Below are 15,701 nucleotides of genomic sequence, written 5' to 3'. Positions count from 1 at the left end.
TATAATCTGGATGAGAGATGCAACTTGGACAGTAGCGATTCGAACCGAGGGCGAAGCAGAGACTTTGTTAGAATATCAACAAGTTGATCATCGGTAGACACAAAAGACACTCGAAACTTGCCATGTTGAACATGTTCTCGGACAAAGTGGTAGGCTAAGGCTATATGTTTCATCCGAGAGTGGAAGACAGGATTAGCACTGAGATTTGTGACACCAAGATTGTCACAGTATGTGACTGGATTGGCAGTGGGCATGTGACCAAGTTCTGTGAACAAGGAAAGAACCCATAATAGTTTACTAGCTGTGTCAGCCAAGGCTTTGTATTCTGCTTCAGTTGATGATCGAGCAACAGAACGATGTTTGCGGGAGCTCCAGGAGATGGGAATGTTACCGAGATACAACAAGTAACCAGTGGTTGAAACACAATCATCCTTGTCACCAGCCCAATCAGCATCCGAGTAGGCATGAAAGGTCAAAGGAGCAATCGCTAAGATGAAGACTCCTTTGTCACAAGAGCCCGCCAAATATCGGAGCACTCGTTTGAGTGCAGACCAATGCGCCGTTCTTGGATTTTGCATGAACTGTGCGAGTTTGTTAGTGCTGAAGGCGATATCTGGACGTGTAAGACTCAAGTATTGAAGGCTTCCAACCAGTGTGCGGTACTCCTTTGGAGAGGGTAGGAGATCACCAGAATCCTTAAGTAATTGAACACTCGCTGACAAAGGAGTGGATGTTGGTTTTGTATTTGTCATGCCTGATTTATGTAGCAAATCAATGATATATTTCCTTTGTGAAAGAAACATTCCTGCAGCGGAAGGAATTACTTCGACACCCAAGAAATAACTGAGACATCCAAGATCTTTTAACGAAAACCGAGCAGCAAGTGTGGCAATGAGTTTGGACAGCTCTGCAGATGAATTTCCAGTGATAATTATATCATCAACATATACTAATAAGTAAAGTGTAACCTCTGGTTTTTGGTAGATGAAAAGAGATGCATCTGCAGTGGAATTGACAAAACCAAGGGAGAGCAGGAATACGCGAAGCTCCGTATACCAGGCGCGGGGTGCTTGCTTCAGCCCATAGAGTGCCTTTTTGAGGCGACAAACATGATCAGGAAAGTTTTTGTTGACAAAACCAGGTGGTTGTATCATGAAGACTTCCTCCTTAAGTGTCCCTTGAAGAAATGCATTGTTGACATCAAGCTGACGTATGGGCCACCCTTGACGAACTGCAAGAGTTAGGACAATGCGAATGGTCACCGGTTTAACAACGGGGCTAAAAGTTTTTGTATAGTCCCAACCAGAGCGTTGGTGAAACCCTGTGGCGACTAACCGAGCCTTGTAACGATCAATTGATCCGTCTGGATTTCGTTTGATTCGAAATACCCATTTACAACCAACCAAATTTTGATCAGAGGATCGACTGACAAGATCCCAAGTGTTGTTGTGGTGTAAGGCATCAAATTCGGCTTGCATGGCTGAGCGCCAATCAGGGTCGCGAAGGGCCTGGGTGATGGTGTTGGGTTCAATGGGAGAGGAGGCTTGGACATGGAGATTAAGCTTTTGGATGGGTTTGATAATGTTGTTTTTAGACCGAGTGATGATCCCACCTCCATTTGGGTTGACAATGGTTTGGGGTGGTGGAGCAGAGAGTTGCGGGGATGATTGTGAGGTTGGAGGAGGAGATTGAGTGGGGTTTGTGGGTTCGGTGGAGGACTGAGCCATATATGGGGAGTTGGTGATGGATGGGGAGGAAGGGGCAGGAGATGAATCTTTCGGTGGGTTCATGGGTTGTAAGATGGAGAGTTGAAGTGGGCCTGTTTGTTGCTCCGGATTTGGACTAGCGTGAGTTACTAGGGAGTTGAACGGGAATTCAGATTCAACGAACTTCACATGCCGAGAGGTGTAGATCCTTCCTGTTGTGGGATCGAGACACAAATATGCATGTTGATTAGCCGAGTAACCTACAAAAACACACATAGCAGACTTTGGTGCAAGTTTATGGTTAGCATATGGTTTAGTCCAGGGAAAACACAAACATCCAAAACACTTTAACTTATGATAATCCGGACTAATGTTGAGCAATTTAGAATAGGGTGATTGGTACCCAAGAATTGGAGTTGGGAGGCGATTTATGAGATAAGCGGCGGTGGTCATGGCGTGAGGCCAATAGGTGAGGGGCAAGCCCGAGTGATGGAGAAGAGAGAGACCGGTTTCAGCAATGTGACGATTCCGGCGTTCTGAAATTCCATTATGTTCAGGTGTATGAGGTGGCGTTGTATGATGACTTATACCATGATTTAGTAAAAAAAGGCGAAGACCAATATATTCGCCACCATTGTCTGTGTAAAGAATTTTTATTTTGTGATGATAGAAATTTTCAACTAGCGATTTAAATTTGGGAAATATAGTTTGCACATCAGATTTTCGTTTCATTGGATATAGCCAAATATAACGAGTAAAATGATTAACAAACATGCAATAATAACGAAGACCATCAATTGATAAAATAGGAGAAGTCCAGACATCAGAGAAAATTATTTCTAATGGATAACAAGATTGAAGAGTGGATTCATGGAATGGAAGTTTATGACTTTTGTTAATTTGACACGAGTGACAATCAGATTGCGGAAATTTATTATATAGAGGAATAAGTTTGTAACTTTTATTGATGAATTTGATATTAGTTTACAGTGATATATATACAAGTGAACAGCCCTAATATGTAGTGAATCAAGCTACCAATCTCCTAATAATTCTCAACAAATCAGAATTAGAAATAACAGATTTGCACGGCTAAATAATTAAAGGAATTGAAGGTAACCAATGTGCGAATTTCATCTCCTAACTCGGGATGGAATTCAGTATCTTCTTTTGGCAGATGCTGCAAGAGTTCATTTTTTGAGATTGTAGTTCTTTTTTCTTCTGATCTTCATGTACCAAAAATATATATTTTAAGAAACAATAAATTTGTGCTAACAAATAGAAATTTGTAAACTATTAATTTTAGGAGGCACATATATATGCTATGTCCCTAGTTTTGATTTATGCTTGTTTGTTTCTTTCTTGTTATTTGTTTGACTCTCTAATTTTTGTCATAAATGTGATATCACATGTCTGTTTTCTCCTAATACGGTCTTAGCCGTAGACACTCTAGTGGTCTCATCAATCTTTGGTCCTATTTAGAATGATAGTCATTTCAGTCAGTTTTTTTTTGTGGAGCTCATATTGTAGTTGAAGTGTTTAGTTATGTCATGTTTAAAACTTGATAAAATATTTCATTATATTTTAGTGTACCATTATTTTATAGGATGAGTTCCATTATTTCCTCTGTGTCGTTGTTTTTTTTAATTATCTCATCATTTCTTCCCTCATTTAATAATGATTATGGCATGTTATTAGTATAAATAATGGTTAATATTTTGTCTTATTTTTAAATTAAAGCAACTTAAGGAATTTTTATATATAAAAAAAGTTATATTAAGTTTCACTACTAATTAATTAACTATTTGTAGAATAAAAAAATTATTTCATTTTTAAAATAAATTTTAATTAATATTTTATATAATCAATTTCATTCATTTTTTATTTATAAAAGTACACAAAGAAACAAAGACACTGTCTCTATAGTCAATGGGCAATGAAACATATGGTTGGTACAATGAAGGATAACCACAAGGGTAGGACCATGATCTAAAGAAATATCTGGTCCGCTATATACGTGGACCATTTCCATTGTGACTTTTGTGCTGTCCATGTTCCATCCATAAGCCAATAATGTCTATTTTTGGACCTTTTTATTTTATTTTTTGATAACTGAAGGAAAGACATTCTTATTTGTTGATTAAATATTTTTGAACTTTCTTAATTATTAATGAGAGACCCATCTTAAATACGAAACATCTGGATATATATTTACACATTAGGGTATATACTTTCGAATTAAAATCCTATCTTTGATCTTCTCACATTTCATTTTTTAATTTTATTTTTAAAGCTACAATCAGATTTGTATTGTAAGGTATTTTACCTCTTCAAGATAATCATTTACGGTACAAGTTTTTTGGTACAAAAAAAAAAAAAAAACAGAAAAACGTTTATGGTACAAGTTGGTACATATTTCTGGTACAAGTATGTTGTATCGTAAGATATTTTACCTCCTCAAAATAATGAAATTAGGATAAGGAAATTTATAACGAAGTTGTGGAATGCTTCAATAAATATAGAGTTATTTTAGAATAATTCAAGATGGCATTTCCAATTTCGTTAAGGAAATTACTTAGGAGTATGTACTTTCATGACCTATATTTATATGTGAGGGTGGCAATATGCTCTCTATTTATGAAAAATTATAATTAAATATCGCAATGAATAATTATTCGTATTTTACTTCCTAGCTATTTCTATAATTTGAAATCAATTAAGTCAAAACTCAATTATATTTTAAGGAAAAATTATGCTAACTTCACTAGACTTAATTTGTGATTACACTAATGTTCTTCTTATTTTTAAAAATTACATCACTATTCTTTACGAAATGTTAGTGCAATTTCAATCATTTGATGAAAAAATGCAAGTAAAATGATAAATGAATTTCGAAAGAGGCGAGTGTAACTTTTGAAATAACAAAAATGCTAAGTGAAATCAAGTTAAACTTTGAGGGAGGTCAATATAATTTATCTTAAGTAAAAAAAAAAAGCCTTTTAATGCTTTAGAATTTATAAATACATAAACTTAGAATCTTGAACCCACTAACTAAATTTTAATAATTATATTAAACTTTTTTTTACTTCTTTGTTTAATTATATATAACTTATATCATTTTAGCATTTATATTTTTATCCTTTTATAATAATAATTGTTGTCAATTCAATTTTTTTTATTAAATTAACTCCACTCACTCAAAATCTAAAAATTTGGTTATTTATTTATTTATTATTATTATACATGTTTACTCTATGGGTGGTAATTTTATTCGAATGAGATAAGACTATTATAAATATCAAAATTTCCTCTCAAAATTTAATATCTGCATATCCAAGACTTAATTTGAGATTACCGAATAACCTTTCTCAATTTGTTCCACACTTTTTTTAGTTTTTATTTGATTAGATTGCCATTGCATCTAACAAACAGATTCTAAGAAATTGGTTTAATAGTAATAGAGAAGTAATCCACTATTATATTATAAACCTAAGCTCTCACTTTTAAATAAGAGTGTCCTTAACTCTTTTTTTTCTTCTTTTTTTTAAGGCACGTAATTTCTCCTGTATTAAGTATCTAGATTTATTTTTTCATTTGTAATTTTTATTTCTTCAAAGTAATATTACTTAAATTTAATTAATTTTAATTTCAATTTCATTTAAAACTTTGATCTGAATACAGTATATGAAATTAAAAATATTTTAGATAAACAAAAATTAAAGATTATTATTTTATTAATTAATATTGATTCAAAATTAATTTTTAAATTTTAAGTTTTTAACACATCAATATAAAAAATATTTAACACATCAATATAGAGACCTGTATCTTGACTAAGTAGTTTCTTTTTACACAACTAAGTAGTTTATTATCATAAATTATGACAATTTTTATTTAAGTTTAAAGTTTTATTCTCTCTTCAACATATTCGTATTTAATAAAATAGAACAACAGAATTATTTACTATTTTTAATTTATTTTTATAAATATTATCTAAATTAAAATAATAATAATATAGTACTATACAAAAACAAAACTTACTACACTATAATTGAGTATATAATTATATATTTAAATATTAAGTGTGTATGTCACTAAAAATCATAAAAAATAGTTTTATGAGCCTTTCTGTCTCAATCTAAAACCGACATTCAACTTAAAAAATAATTTGTGCATATTTGTGAATTCAAATGTAGACCACATTGACCACAACAAAAAAGAAAGTATCCAATAACAATATACCAAAAAAAAAAAGAGATATATACTGCAGTTTTAATTTCATATGAAGGCAATTCTACTAAGTTTCTTACGTCACAAGAGCAATAATGCAACAAGATAAATAATAATGCAAAAGCAATTTTGTTCCGGATGATCATTGTTAGCTGCTCAAAAGGCCTTCTCCCATAGTCTGTTTGTGTGCATATCATCATGAGAAAAAAAGTTATACCTAAAAAAGTTTAGATGATTATTTAATCACAAATGTAATAAATTTATTATTTTTTAAAATAATTATTTTAAAATAATTTAAACGATAATTTATAATTAAGTAATTGATATAAAACTATTTTACATCATAGACATTAATTTTTTTTATAATAACTGCAGTTACAAAACTATCTTCAAAACTTTTGATATCTAACTCCTAACAATAATTATTTCACATTCAACCATTTTATGTATATTTAATTAAGTTTATTATTATAGAAAATGCATTTTTTTACATCACAAAAATTTGTACAACCTCATTGGTGAAGCATATTATGGTGGATATTTACCAATTTAATTATAATTGAGGCTTTAATAGTTACATACGGAGTTAGGTAAGTGAAATTAAAATTAAGCATGTTTGTGAAAGATTATTTCCCCTAATTTTAGTTATTTTCATGAAGAAGAAAAAATAATTTCAGAATGTGAGACATAAACTAAATTTAGTAAAAAAAATAATTCCAAAACAAGTTGTTTTTATGAATATGAAAATGAGTAGCTTATGATTGTTTTTCAATAATTCATTTTTCATTTTAGTTATTTTTATAATTTTTTATTATATAAAAACTATTTTTTATCCAAACAAAACTAATTATCTTTACGTCGTTTTCATTAATGTTATCCAAACAAAGATTAATTTTAAATTATAATCAATTATTGGAATAATCTAATTTTCTAAGTTGTTCCAAACACATGCACCTCCTTTAGGGAAGTTTCTTTCCAAATTCTACATTATTTGTTTATTCACAAGATTCCATATCTTATTAAGACATACAAGTTCAATTCACTACTTGAACAATAACAATGATATTTAAGTATTTAAATGTCTTAATAAATATGTTTGACACACAGTAATTAATATATATATATATATATATATATATATATATATATATAAATAAAGAAAGAGAGGGAGAGGTCAACATATTTTAAAAATTACTTTTTATTCTATTTTTATTTTCTTAAAATTTAATAGTTAAGATTAATTATTTATTAAAATCATTAAATTTTAATTAAAAAAATGATGGAGATGAAAATTAATACTATAAAAATCACTTTTCTAAGGATGACTTACTATGTCGGTCGTTAGTCAATTTTTAACACTCCACAAAGAGCATTATATCTTAACATGTCAAAGGAGACATTGTTCCTTGACATGCCAAGGGACACATAAACTCTAACACAAAGATAATTACTACACCAATGTGTGATTGTCACCTGACATCCTAAGGAGAGGGTGGAATCATTCTCAACCGCCAAGGAATGCCCACTATAAATAGAGGAAAGGGCATCACCGTTGTTACAGATTGACATTAGTAATAACTTAAGAGAAATTTCTCTTAAGATTCACTAACTCATGAGCTTCGAAGACGATTACATTCTATGACATAAATAATTGTGTAAGATGACAGAACATAAATATTTGTTTAATATTATTTAACGTGGTTTTCGATTATTCCGCCAGATGTCAAACATGCAAGTAAATGAAACACGGTAATTTAAATTGCATACTGTAAATGGAGATGGAGGGGGCTACTTATGGTAAGGTTAAAACATAGAAAAAAAGGAGTATATAGGGAAAGCAAAAAATGAGGCAATTTCCAGGAAGGTGCCTGAGGAAAGCAAGCAAAACCATCGAAGTTATGGAACGTTAAGACATGGTTGGTTTAGCATTTTTATGTTTTTGTCTTCCTTTGATCCTCAAACAACCACAACAACTGAGGGACCATATCCCCACCCAATTCAAACACTCTCTATCTATTCATATCTCTCTCCCTCCTTCCCTACTTTCGTGATTCGTCATCATCATCCAGCTCAAGCATACACACACACACACACAATATTTGAACCAAGTAGTAATTAAGAGGCTCATTTGAACATCTATCGTAACACACCACACAAGTTTGGAAAACGTTATTTGTGGGAAACAAAAGGAACAGAACAATGAGCGGGAAGCAGGCCGTGAGACCTCGTACCCGCGTGGGAAAGTACGAGCTGGGAAAAACCATTGGCGAGGGAAGCTTTGCTAAGGTCAAGTTCGCTAAGAACGTTGAGAATGGTAACCATGTTGCCATCAAAATCCTTGATCGTAACCATGTCCTCCGCCACAAGATGATGGAACAGGCACGTATTATATGAATTTCGTTTTCTTTTAGATATATATTTCATATAAGACAGTTTTATTTGAGTTAAATAAGATTATTATCCACCTCAACCTTCGGTTTAGTTAAGCTGAATCAATCTCAAACAAGTTAATTTACACGGTGTTTGTTTGTTGTTGTTTTGTTTTTTTAATTTTAATCAACTTTAATTTTTAATTTGTTTAAGGTTGCTCATTAATAATGTAGCTTTAATTTGTAGTTTGTGCTTCTTGTGCACATAATTAATTGAATTTTTACGTTTTTTTTCTCTTGTCTTTGATGTTGCCAGCTGAAGAAAGAAATTTCTGCGATGAAGATGATCAATCATCCAAACGTTGTCAAAATTTACGAGGTATGACGCAGTTTTCTGATTTCTCTTTATCTGAAAAACGGCTAGAAATATTCTTATAAAATTATTATTGCTAATAATGTTATTACAAACTTATAATTAGTCATCCGAAAATAATGATGCTTTTTTTTTATTTTACAATAAAATAAAATAAAATCCTGCATTATATGGCATTTTTATTGGGTGATGATGGTCTTACTTGTATCTTGAAACAACCAATGAAACTCAAGCATCTGATATGTGGTGATGTAGCAGAGTTCAGAATGCCTAAAGAAATAAAATTAAATAAGGTTATCTGAGCTGCTTGGTACTGACGGGGTGAGGCCGCGGGCCCAATATTAATTTAATTTTATAATCCTGATTTTCTTACATTTAATTTTTTACTCACTTTATATAAATATTTTTTTTCTTTTACGTTATACTATTTATTATATTTATAAGTTTTATTATCATGCAATGTTAATATAAAATATTTTTTTAATTATAGTTCGCATCACCCATTATTTTTAATTTGAGTAAAATATTTTTTTTTCAATATTCAAATGTTTAAAATTTGTCCATAGAAATTTTGAATATATTTTTATCCTTTTAAGACGTAGATATATGATATTTCGGTTGAGGATTTGATTTGAAAAATTCAATCTTATGTGTCAATATCTGATCCTTCTGATATGTAAACTAAAATTTGATGTGTTGATTTTTTAATATTGACACGCGTAACATCATATCTGTCGAATTCCATTCAAACCTAAAATATCACATGTTTATATTTGATGATAACAAAAAAATATACTCAGAATTTCTATAAATAAATTTCAAATATTTTAATATTATAGTGATAAAAAATATATTTTAATATGTAATTTTAAACGCCCAGTCCGTGGTCCTTTATTGAAAGCGACCTGTTATTATTTTTCCAAGGTTCACCGACATGCTTTTTTTTGGGTACATACTGATAAATTGAATCTTAAAAAACTTACTGATAAAGAGACAAGAAGAAATAAAAAATAAAAAATATCCATTGATTCCTATTTATATGAAGTAAGTTTGAGACGTGATTTCTTTTCAACCTAATTTATAATATTTGTTGTATTAATTATTTTTAAACAAAATATATTTCTTATTAAAAAAGAGAAAAAATATATTGATAAATAATTAGAAGAGAAAAAAAATATTAATAATAAAGATAATTTTAGAAAAAAATTATAAATTTAAGATAAATTTATTACTATAAATTAAATTAATTATTTTTTTCAATTTTAATAAATTAGTTAATTAAAAATTATATATAAAAACGGATCTGAATAATGTATTTCTCTTTTTATTCATAATTATAAGACTCTTTTAATTCATTCAGATTTCGTAAGAAAAATAATTATCGCATTAAATTTGTCAATTATTTGTATTATTATTTTAAATTATTTTTTTATTTTCTCTCTATCCACTTACTTATTTGAAGAAAGAATAATTAAATAATAAGTAAAAAATAATTAATGCATATAAAATTTAGAAAAAATTTATAATTTTTTTTAAATAATCTTATAATTAAAAATGAAAGAGTGAAATTTACTCGTGTATTAGGTAAGAGAAAAAATCATGTGAATCTTTATTTTCTACCGTCTACTTTAATTAAAAAATCTCTCTTCTATTTTCATTTCCCCTACCAAATGGACCATACGGGAGTTGACTTGCTTTAGTGGACTTTATTTCGATGGTAATTAATGCATCCTTTGATTATAAATCCGTCACGTGGTAACATAAGTAATTACGATAGTTAAAAAAAATAATAACTAATACTCTATCTATCCTTAATTATAAGATATTATTAACTAATTTGTGCATATTAAAAAGATTGATTAATTTAATTATTAGTATTATATGTATCTGTAAGTAAGTGTAATATTTTTCTAAAACCACTCTTAAATAATTAATACTACTCATGACTCCAAAGTCTAAAGGAGATTAATTGATCAGTTTACAATTAATGGAACTTGAGCTCTCTCACCATTTGTGTATATGTATGTTATGTTATGCATGTACTCAGTCATTAACAGTTCTCTCTTCAAGTATAGGTGATGGCAAGCAAAACAAAGATCTATATTGTCCTAGAGTTGGTTAATGGAGGAGAACTATTTAACAAAATAGTAAGTTGCTCATTTATTTCATATTATATATATATATATATATATATATATATATATATATATATTCCTTTATTTTTTTTCTCTTATTGGAATAGTTGTAAGTACATTAATTAATATTTTCCTTGGATCTTGCATCTAAATGACTTTGCCTCTTAATTTGATTTCTAGGCTAAAAATGGGAAACTTAAAGAGGATGAAGCAAGAAGATATTTCCATCAATTAATCAATGCCGTTGATTATTGCCACAGCAGAGGCGTGTACCACAGAGATTTGAAGGTCTATCATCTACCATGATCCTCTCCTGTAATTTAATTAACCGGTTGATTGATAAGTCAATTGTGTGAGCAGGAATCAATTATTTTTCTTTTTGAGTTAAATTAAGCATCAGACTCATTAAATGTTCAATGTACTTTGCAGCCAGAGAATCTTCTTCTGGACTCAAATGGTGTTCTGAAAGTTACAGATTTTGGATTGAGTACATATGCACAACAGGTAAGATTATATATGTATATACGCTCACATCTGCCATACAATTAGCTTATGCATGTGCATGTTATGAATTTCTTCTGATTTGGCCATGAGAAACTATAAGTATTGAAACTTGAAAGCATCCCCTATTTGTTGCTAGTTGTTTCTGACATAATGGAATTCCTTCTAATGTCTCAGCTGTCTAATCTTTGCTTTCATTTGCATGAAATTAGGACCCTGTTTAATTCTTCAATTATTAATTATTTATTACAGGAGGATGAACTTCTCCGAACTGCTTGTGGAACTCCAAATTATGTTGCTCCTGAGGTACCTACTTTATATATTTTTTGGATCAGATTAAGGACTAGATTTGACCCTAAAATTGCAGGGAATGTAATGTGGTGTGCAATTTGTGTTAGGTGCTTAATGATAGAGGTTATGTTGGTTCTACATCTGATATCTGGTCATGTGGAGTCATCCTCTTTGTGCTTATGGCCGGGTATTTGCCCTTTGATGAGCCAAATCATGCGGCACTGTACAAAAAAGTAAGTAATTTCAGAATATCATCCATGAGAAGAATGAAAGAAAAGTTGCTATATGTCTAAATCTGAACATATTTTCCAGATTGGCAGGGCCCAATTTACATGTCCATCATGGTTTTCTCCTGAGGCAAAGAAACTATTGAAGCTTATTCTTGATCCAAACCCTCTAACAGTGAGTTCTGAACTAAATGCTTTCTTCTCAGTCTTGTATATAAGACTTTTTTTAATTAATTTACTAAATTAAAAAAGTTAATTAATTTAATTAGTAACTTTAAATTTATTAATATTTTGTATTTTTTTCAAAATTACCTCAATTTATTAGGACTTATCTCATTCTTTTCATCTAATTACTTTCTACCTGATTAATTAATGTGCTACTAATTATCTTTTCCAATTCTTACAACAGAGAGAATGAACTTATCTTATTAAATTATAACATTTATTGTTTATTTACTATAAAAATTGTAACGTAATTAGAAGTATTTGGGTCAAAAAATAATGCACGAAACAATTTGAATGAAGTGTTATAGAAAGGGACAAGAAATTTTTTCAAAAATGATCTTACATACTGGGATGGACGTAGTATTTTTTTTGTCCCTTTTGTGTTGATTCTGTTCTTTGTAATTCTAATCCTGTAATTATCCTTCAAGAGTATACTCTTTTAGGTGGTTAAAGAGTATCTTGCAGTTGGAATATAGTTTTATTAGCATTAACATTGGGTTGGTTTTTGCAGAGGATAAAAGTTCCTGAACTCTTAGAAGATGAATGGTTCAAAAAAGGATACAAACAAGCAACTTTTATAATGGAAGAGGATATCAATGTAGATGATGTTGCTGCTGCTTTCAATGATTCTAAGGTGTTGTGTTCTTGACAATATTTCTATCCTTTTTTTATTTACTTTGCAAAGATTTGCTTATTATACTTTGGAAATACAAGAAAGATTCTATAGAAGCTGTTTTCTATGTGTAATTTATTTGTTCTCTTTGATATGTAGGAAAATCTTGTGACAGAGAGAAAAGAGAAACCCGTGTCAATGAATGCTTTTGAGCTCATATCTAGGTCACAAAGCTTCAACCTTGAAAATTTGTTTGAGAAGCAGGTAAAGATTAGAATTCTTTCATCATGCTAAAATGTTATGCATTATAAAGATTTTAATCAAATTACAAGGTCACTTTGAAAATTGTGAACTACTTAGTTTCTGAATCAAATTTTGGTTGATTTATGTTTAACTAATAAGAGCTTGATCCGAATTCAGTTGATTTCCCTAGGTAATTGGCTAACAAAATACTATTGATAATTAGATATAATAATTCTTTCAAGCTAATAATGCTTTGTTCTCCATTTTGTTTAAACTCAATACAGCAAGGGTCTGTTAAGAGAGAAACACATTTTACCTCACAGCGCCCTGCAAATGAAATCATGTCAAAAATTGAGGAAGCTGCCAAGCCTCTGGGATTTAATGTTCACAAGCGAAATTATAAGGTTATAATATTTCTCAGCACAATTATTACCTACATTAGTCTGCATTATCTCTTTTCCAAGATCTATCTTTCATGTGATCGATTTTTGTAAAGGAGGAACAGTAATACACAAAATTAGTCTCTAAAATGATAAGTATTGGTTAGTTTAATTCTTTATATTTCAAAAAAAACAAAATAAAATGAATCCTTGCCTTTGACAAGTATTCATTAGTTTAGCCCTTAGAATGGGCACTACTAGTCAGTTTTGTCCCTAACATTATAAAATCAGACAATTTAGTTCTTGAATATGACAAGCATCATAGGTTTAGTCTATATTTGACAATCATTTGCCAGTAGGGATCAAATCGATTGATGCACAACAATGTCAGGGACTAAATTGATTGATCACGTATACCAAAGGGACTGAAATCACCGTATTGTCCGATAATTGCTAAAGTCAGGATTAAATCAGTAACTAAAATGATTGATAGTTATTAATTTCAAGAACTAAAATTTCTTTTTCTAATTTCAAGGACTAAAATATTCAGTCATTATAACTTACGGGGTTAATTAATAGTTTACTCAAGAAGAAAACAAAGTTCTAGACTATTCAAACTTAATTAGATTTAAATTTTTCAGATGAAGCTGCAAGGTGATAAGAGTGGAAGGAAGGGTCACCTTTCAGTTGCTACAGAGGTACTGAGCCATTCCTTTATGATTGTAGGCCTTCTCTGTGGTACTCATTTGGTAGCAAAATGTGTGTGGCTAAGAATAGTAATAATTCCAGTTTCTTCTTCTGTTTCCTTATTCATCTAATTGCTGAGATAGTGATATGAATTCTGTTTTTGATCTATTGAATATGATTACAGGTTTTTGAAGTGGCTCCCTCCTTGCACATGGTGGAGCTGCGAAAGACCGGGGGTGACACACTAGAGTTTCACAAGGCATGTGTAACATTTTAATTGTGACTGGTTTTGGGGAACAAGAAAAAAAATCTCTTTCATTCTGCTCTTCTTTTCTGTTATTTTCTCTGTTAGAACCTATGTTTCTAGTTCTTTTACAAGTGATGCCTTCCACCTTTTTTATGAACTATGTAGTCTATGTTTAATTTCCTATGTATTTTAATTTTTAAGGAGGGAACAATTAATGAAATGCATCATGTCAGATTGTCAATGTCTTAGTTTTGTTGCTGATTGATCCTAACCTTATTTGTTGACTAAATTGCAGTTCTACAAAAACTTTTCATCATCATCAGGGTTGCAAGACGTTGTGTGGCATTCTGAAGAAAAACAATGAAGAATCAAGGTACTCGCTTCCTCTACCTCCCCATGTTATGTGCTCTTATGTCATTGAAAAGCACATAGTTTAAGCTATATATACGTAGACCTATCATGCATGTTAGCCTTGTCAAATTCATTTACTGATTTTTTTTGTCTAATTGATTCGTTTATTATGCTGCAGGTGTGGATGCATGGAAGATATCGTGCACTTATTTTTGTTCATGGAAGATATCAGGCACTTTTTCTTTTGTTCATGGAAGATATCATGCTTAGCTAAAACTGGAGCATGTTGAGTTGGGAGAGTCTGCTCTAATGTTAGATAGGGTAAAAACAAAACCTAGATCGTACAAAACTTAGAGTGTATATTTCCTTGAACTTTTATTCATAATATTTCATGACCTTAATTAATTCAATGGCTCATAATTAACTTTGAAAAAATGGTAGTTGCCTAAACAGAAATCGTACAATCTAGTTTTTTTTTTTTCATAAAAGAAATCAAATCATAACGAGCCTCCGTATATATAATTGAACAGTAAGTCAATAACAACAACAAAAATCTTATCCAATTGAGGTTGGCCAAATAATCAAACATAAATAAATAATATATTGGATTTGCTCATGTTTTGAATTGAAGAGTTAGGCCATGTTTGATCATTGTGTTTAAAAACAGTTTTGTTTTTTAAAATTTAGAAAACTTAAAAACTTGTTTGATGAAAGAAAACAGAGATGGATTCATAGATTACGCTTATAAGGTCGTAAGAAAAATGAGCTTGCTTGTATTACTTTTATTTTAAACTGTCACAAACGGCCATGCTTCATAAACTTCACCTTTTCTTTGCCATCTATATATATTGTTGTAGGATTAGTAGCAGCAACAGTGCTGGCATTTTCTTCTGCGAGCATTTCTCACTTCCTCTGTATCCATCTTCTCACTTTCATTTTTTTTTTCTTTGAACAAATTAAATACTTGAAGAGAATAAAATTAAGAGAAGATGAAATATTTTATAAATCTAGCTTGTTTAAAAAACTCAAGGTCTAGATTTAACAATTTTTTAAAGCTTGACTTTGGGACAAAGCAGAAATTTTGAAATGAGCACACCACTAAATGTCAATAATGTAGGGGATG

At 30.4% G+C, this 15,701-nt stretch overlaps 1 protein-coding gene across 1 annotated transcript; it reads left to right on the top strand.

Annotated features, from left to right (window-relative positions):
- Positions 1–7,792: 7,792 nt before the first annotated feature.
- Positions 7,793–14,988, top strand: LOC114389541 (CBL-interacting serine/threonine-protein kinase 9-like). The gene is made up of 15 exons (XM_028350233.1): positions 7,793–8,315; positions 8,622–8,684; positions 10,754–10,825; positions 10,994–11,101; positions 11,243–11,317; positions 11,567–11,620; positions 11,713–11,838; positions 11,918–12,007; positions 12,569–12,691; positions 12,830–12,934; positions 13,198–13,317; positions 13,935–13,991; positions 14,165–14,239; positions 14,523–14,600; positions 14,757–14,988. The coding sequence occupies exons 1-14, from the start codon at positions 8,136–8,138 to the stop codon at positions 14,589–14,591; spliced, it is 1,317 nt and encodes a 438-aa protein (XP_028206034.1). The 5' UTR covers positions 7,793–8,135; the 3' UTR covers positions 14,592–14,600; positions 14,757–14,988.
- The last annotated feature ends 713 nt before the right edge of the window (positions 14,989–15,701 follow it).

Source organism: Glycine soja, chromosome 16 (assembly GCF_004193775.1).
Source record: "Glycine soja cultivar W05 chromosome 16, ASM419377v2, whole genome shotgun sequence".
In the NCBI taxonomy this organism is placed as follows: domain Eukaryota; kingdom Viridiplantae; phylum Streptophyta; class Magnoliopsida; order Fabales; family Fabaceae; genus Glycine; species Glycine soja.
Note: the sequence above shows the minus strand (reverse complement) of the source record. Positions and strands in the feature narration are given on the sequence as shown.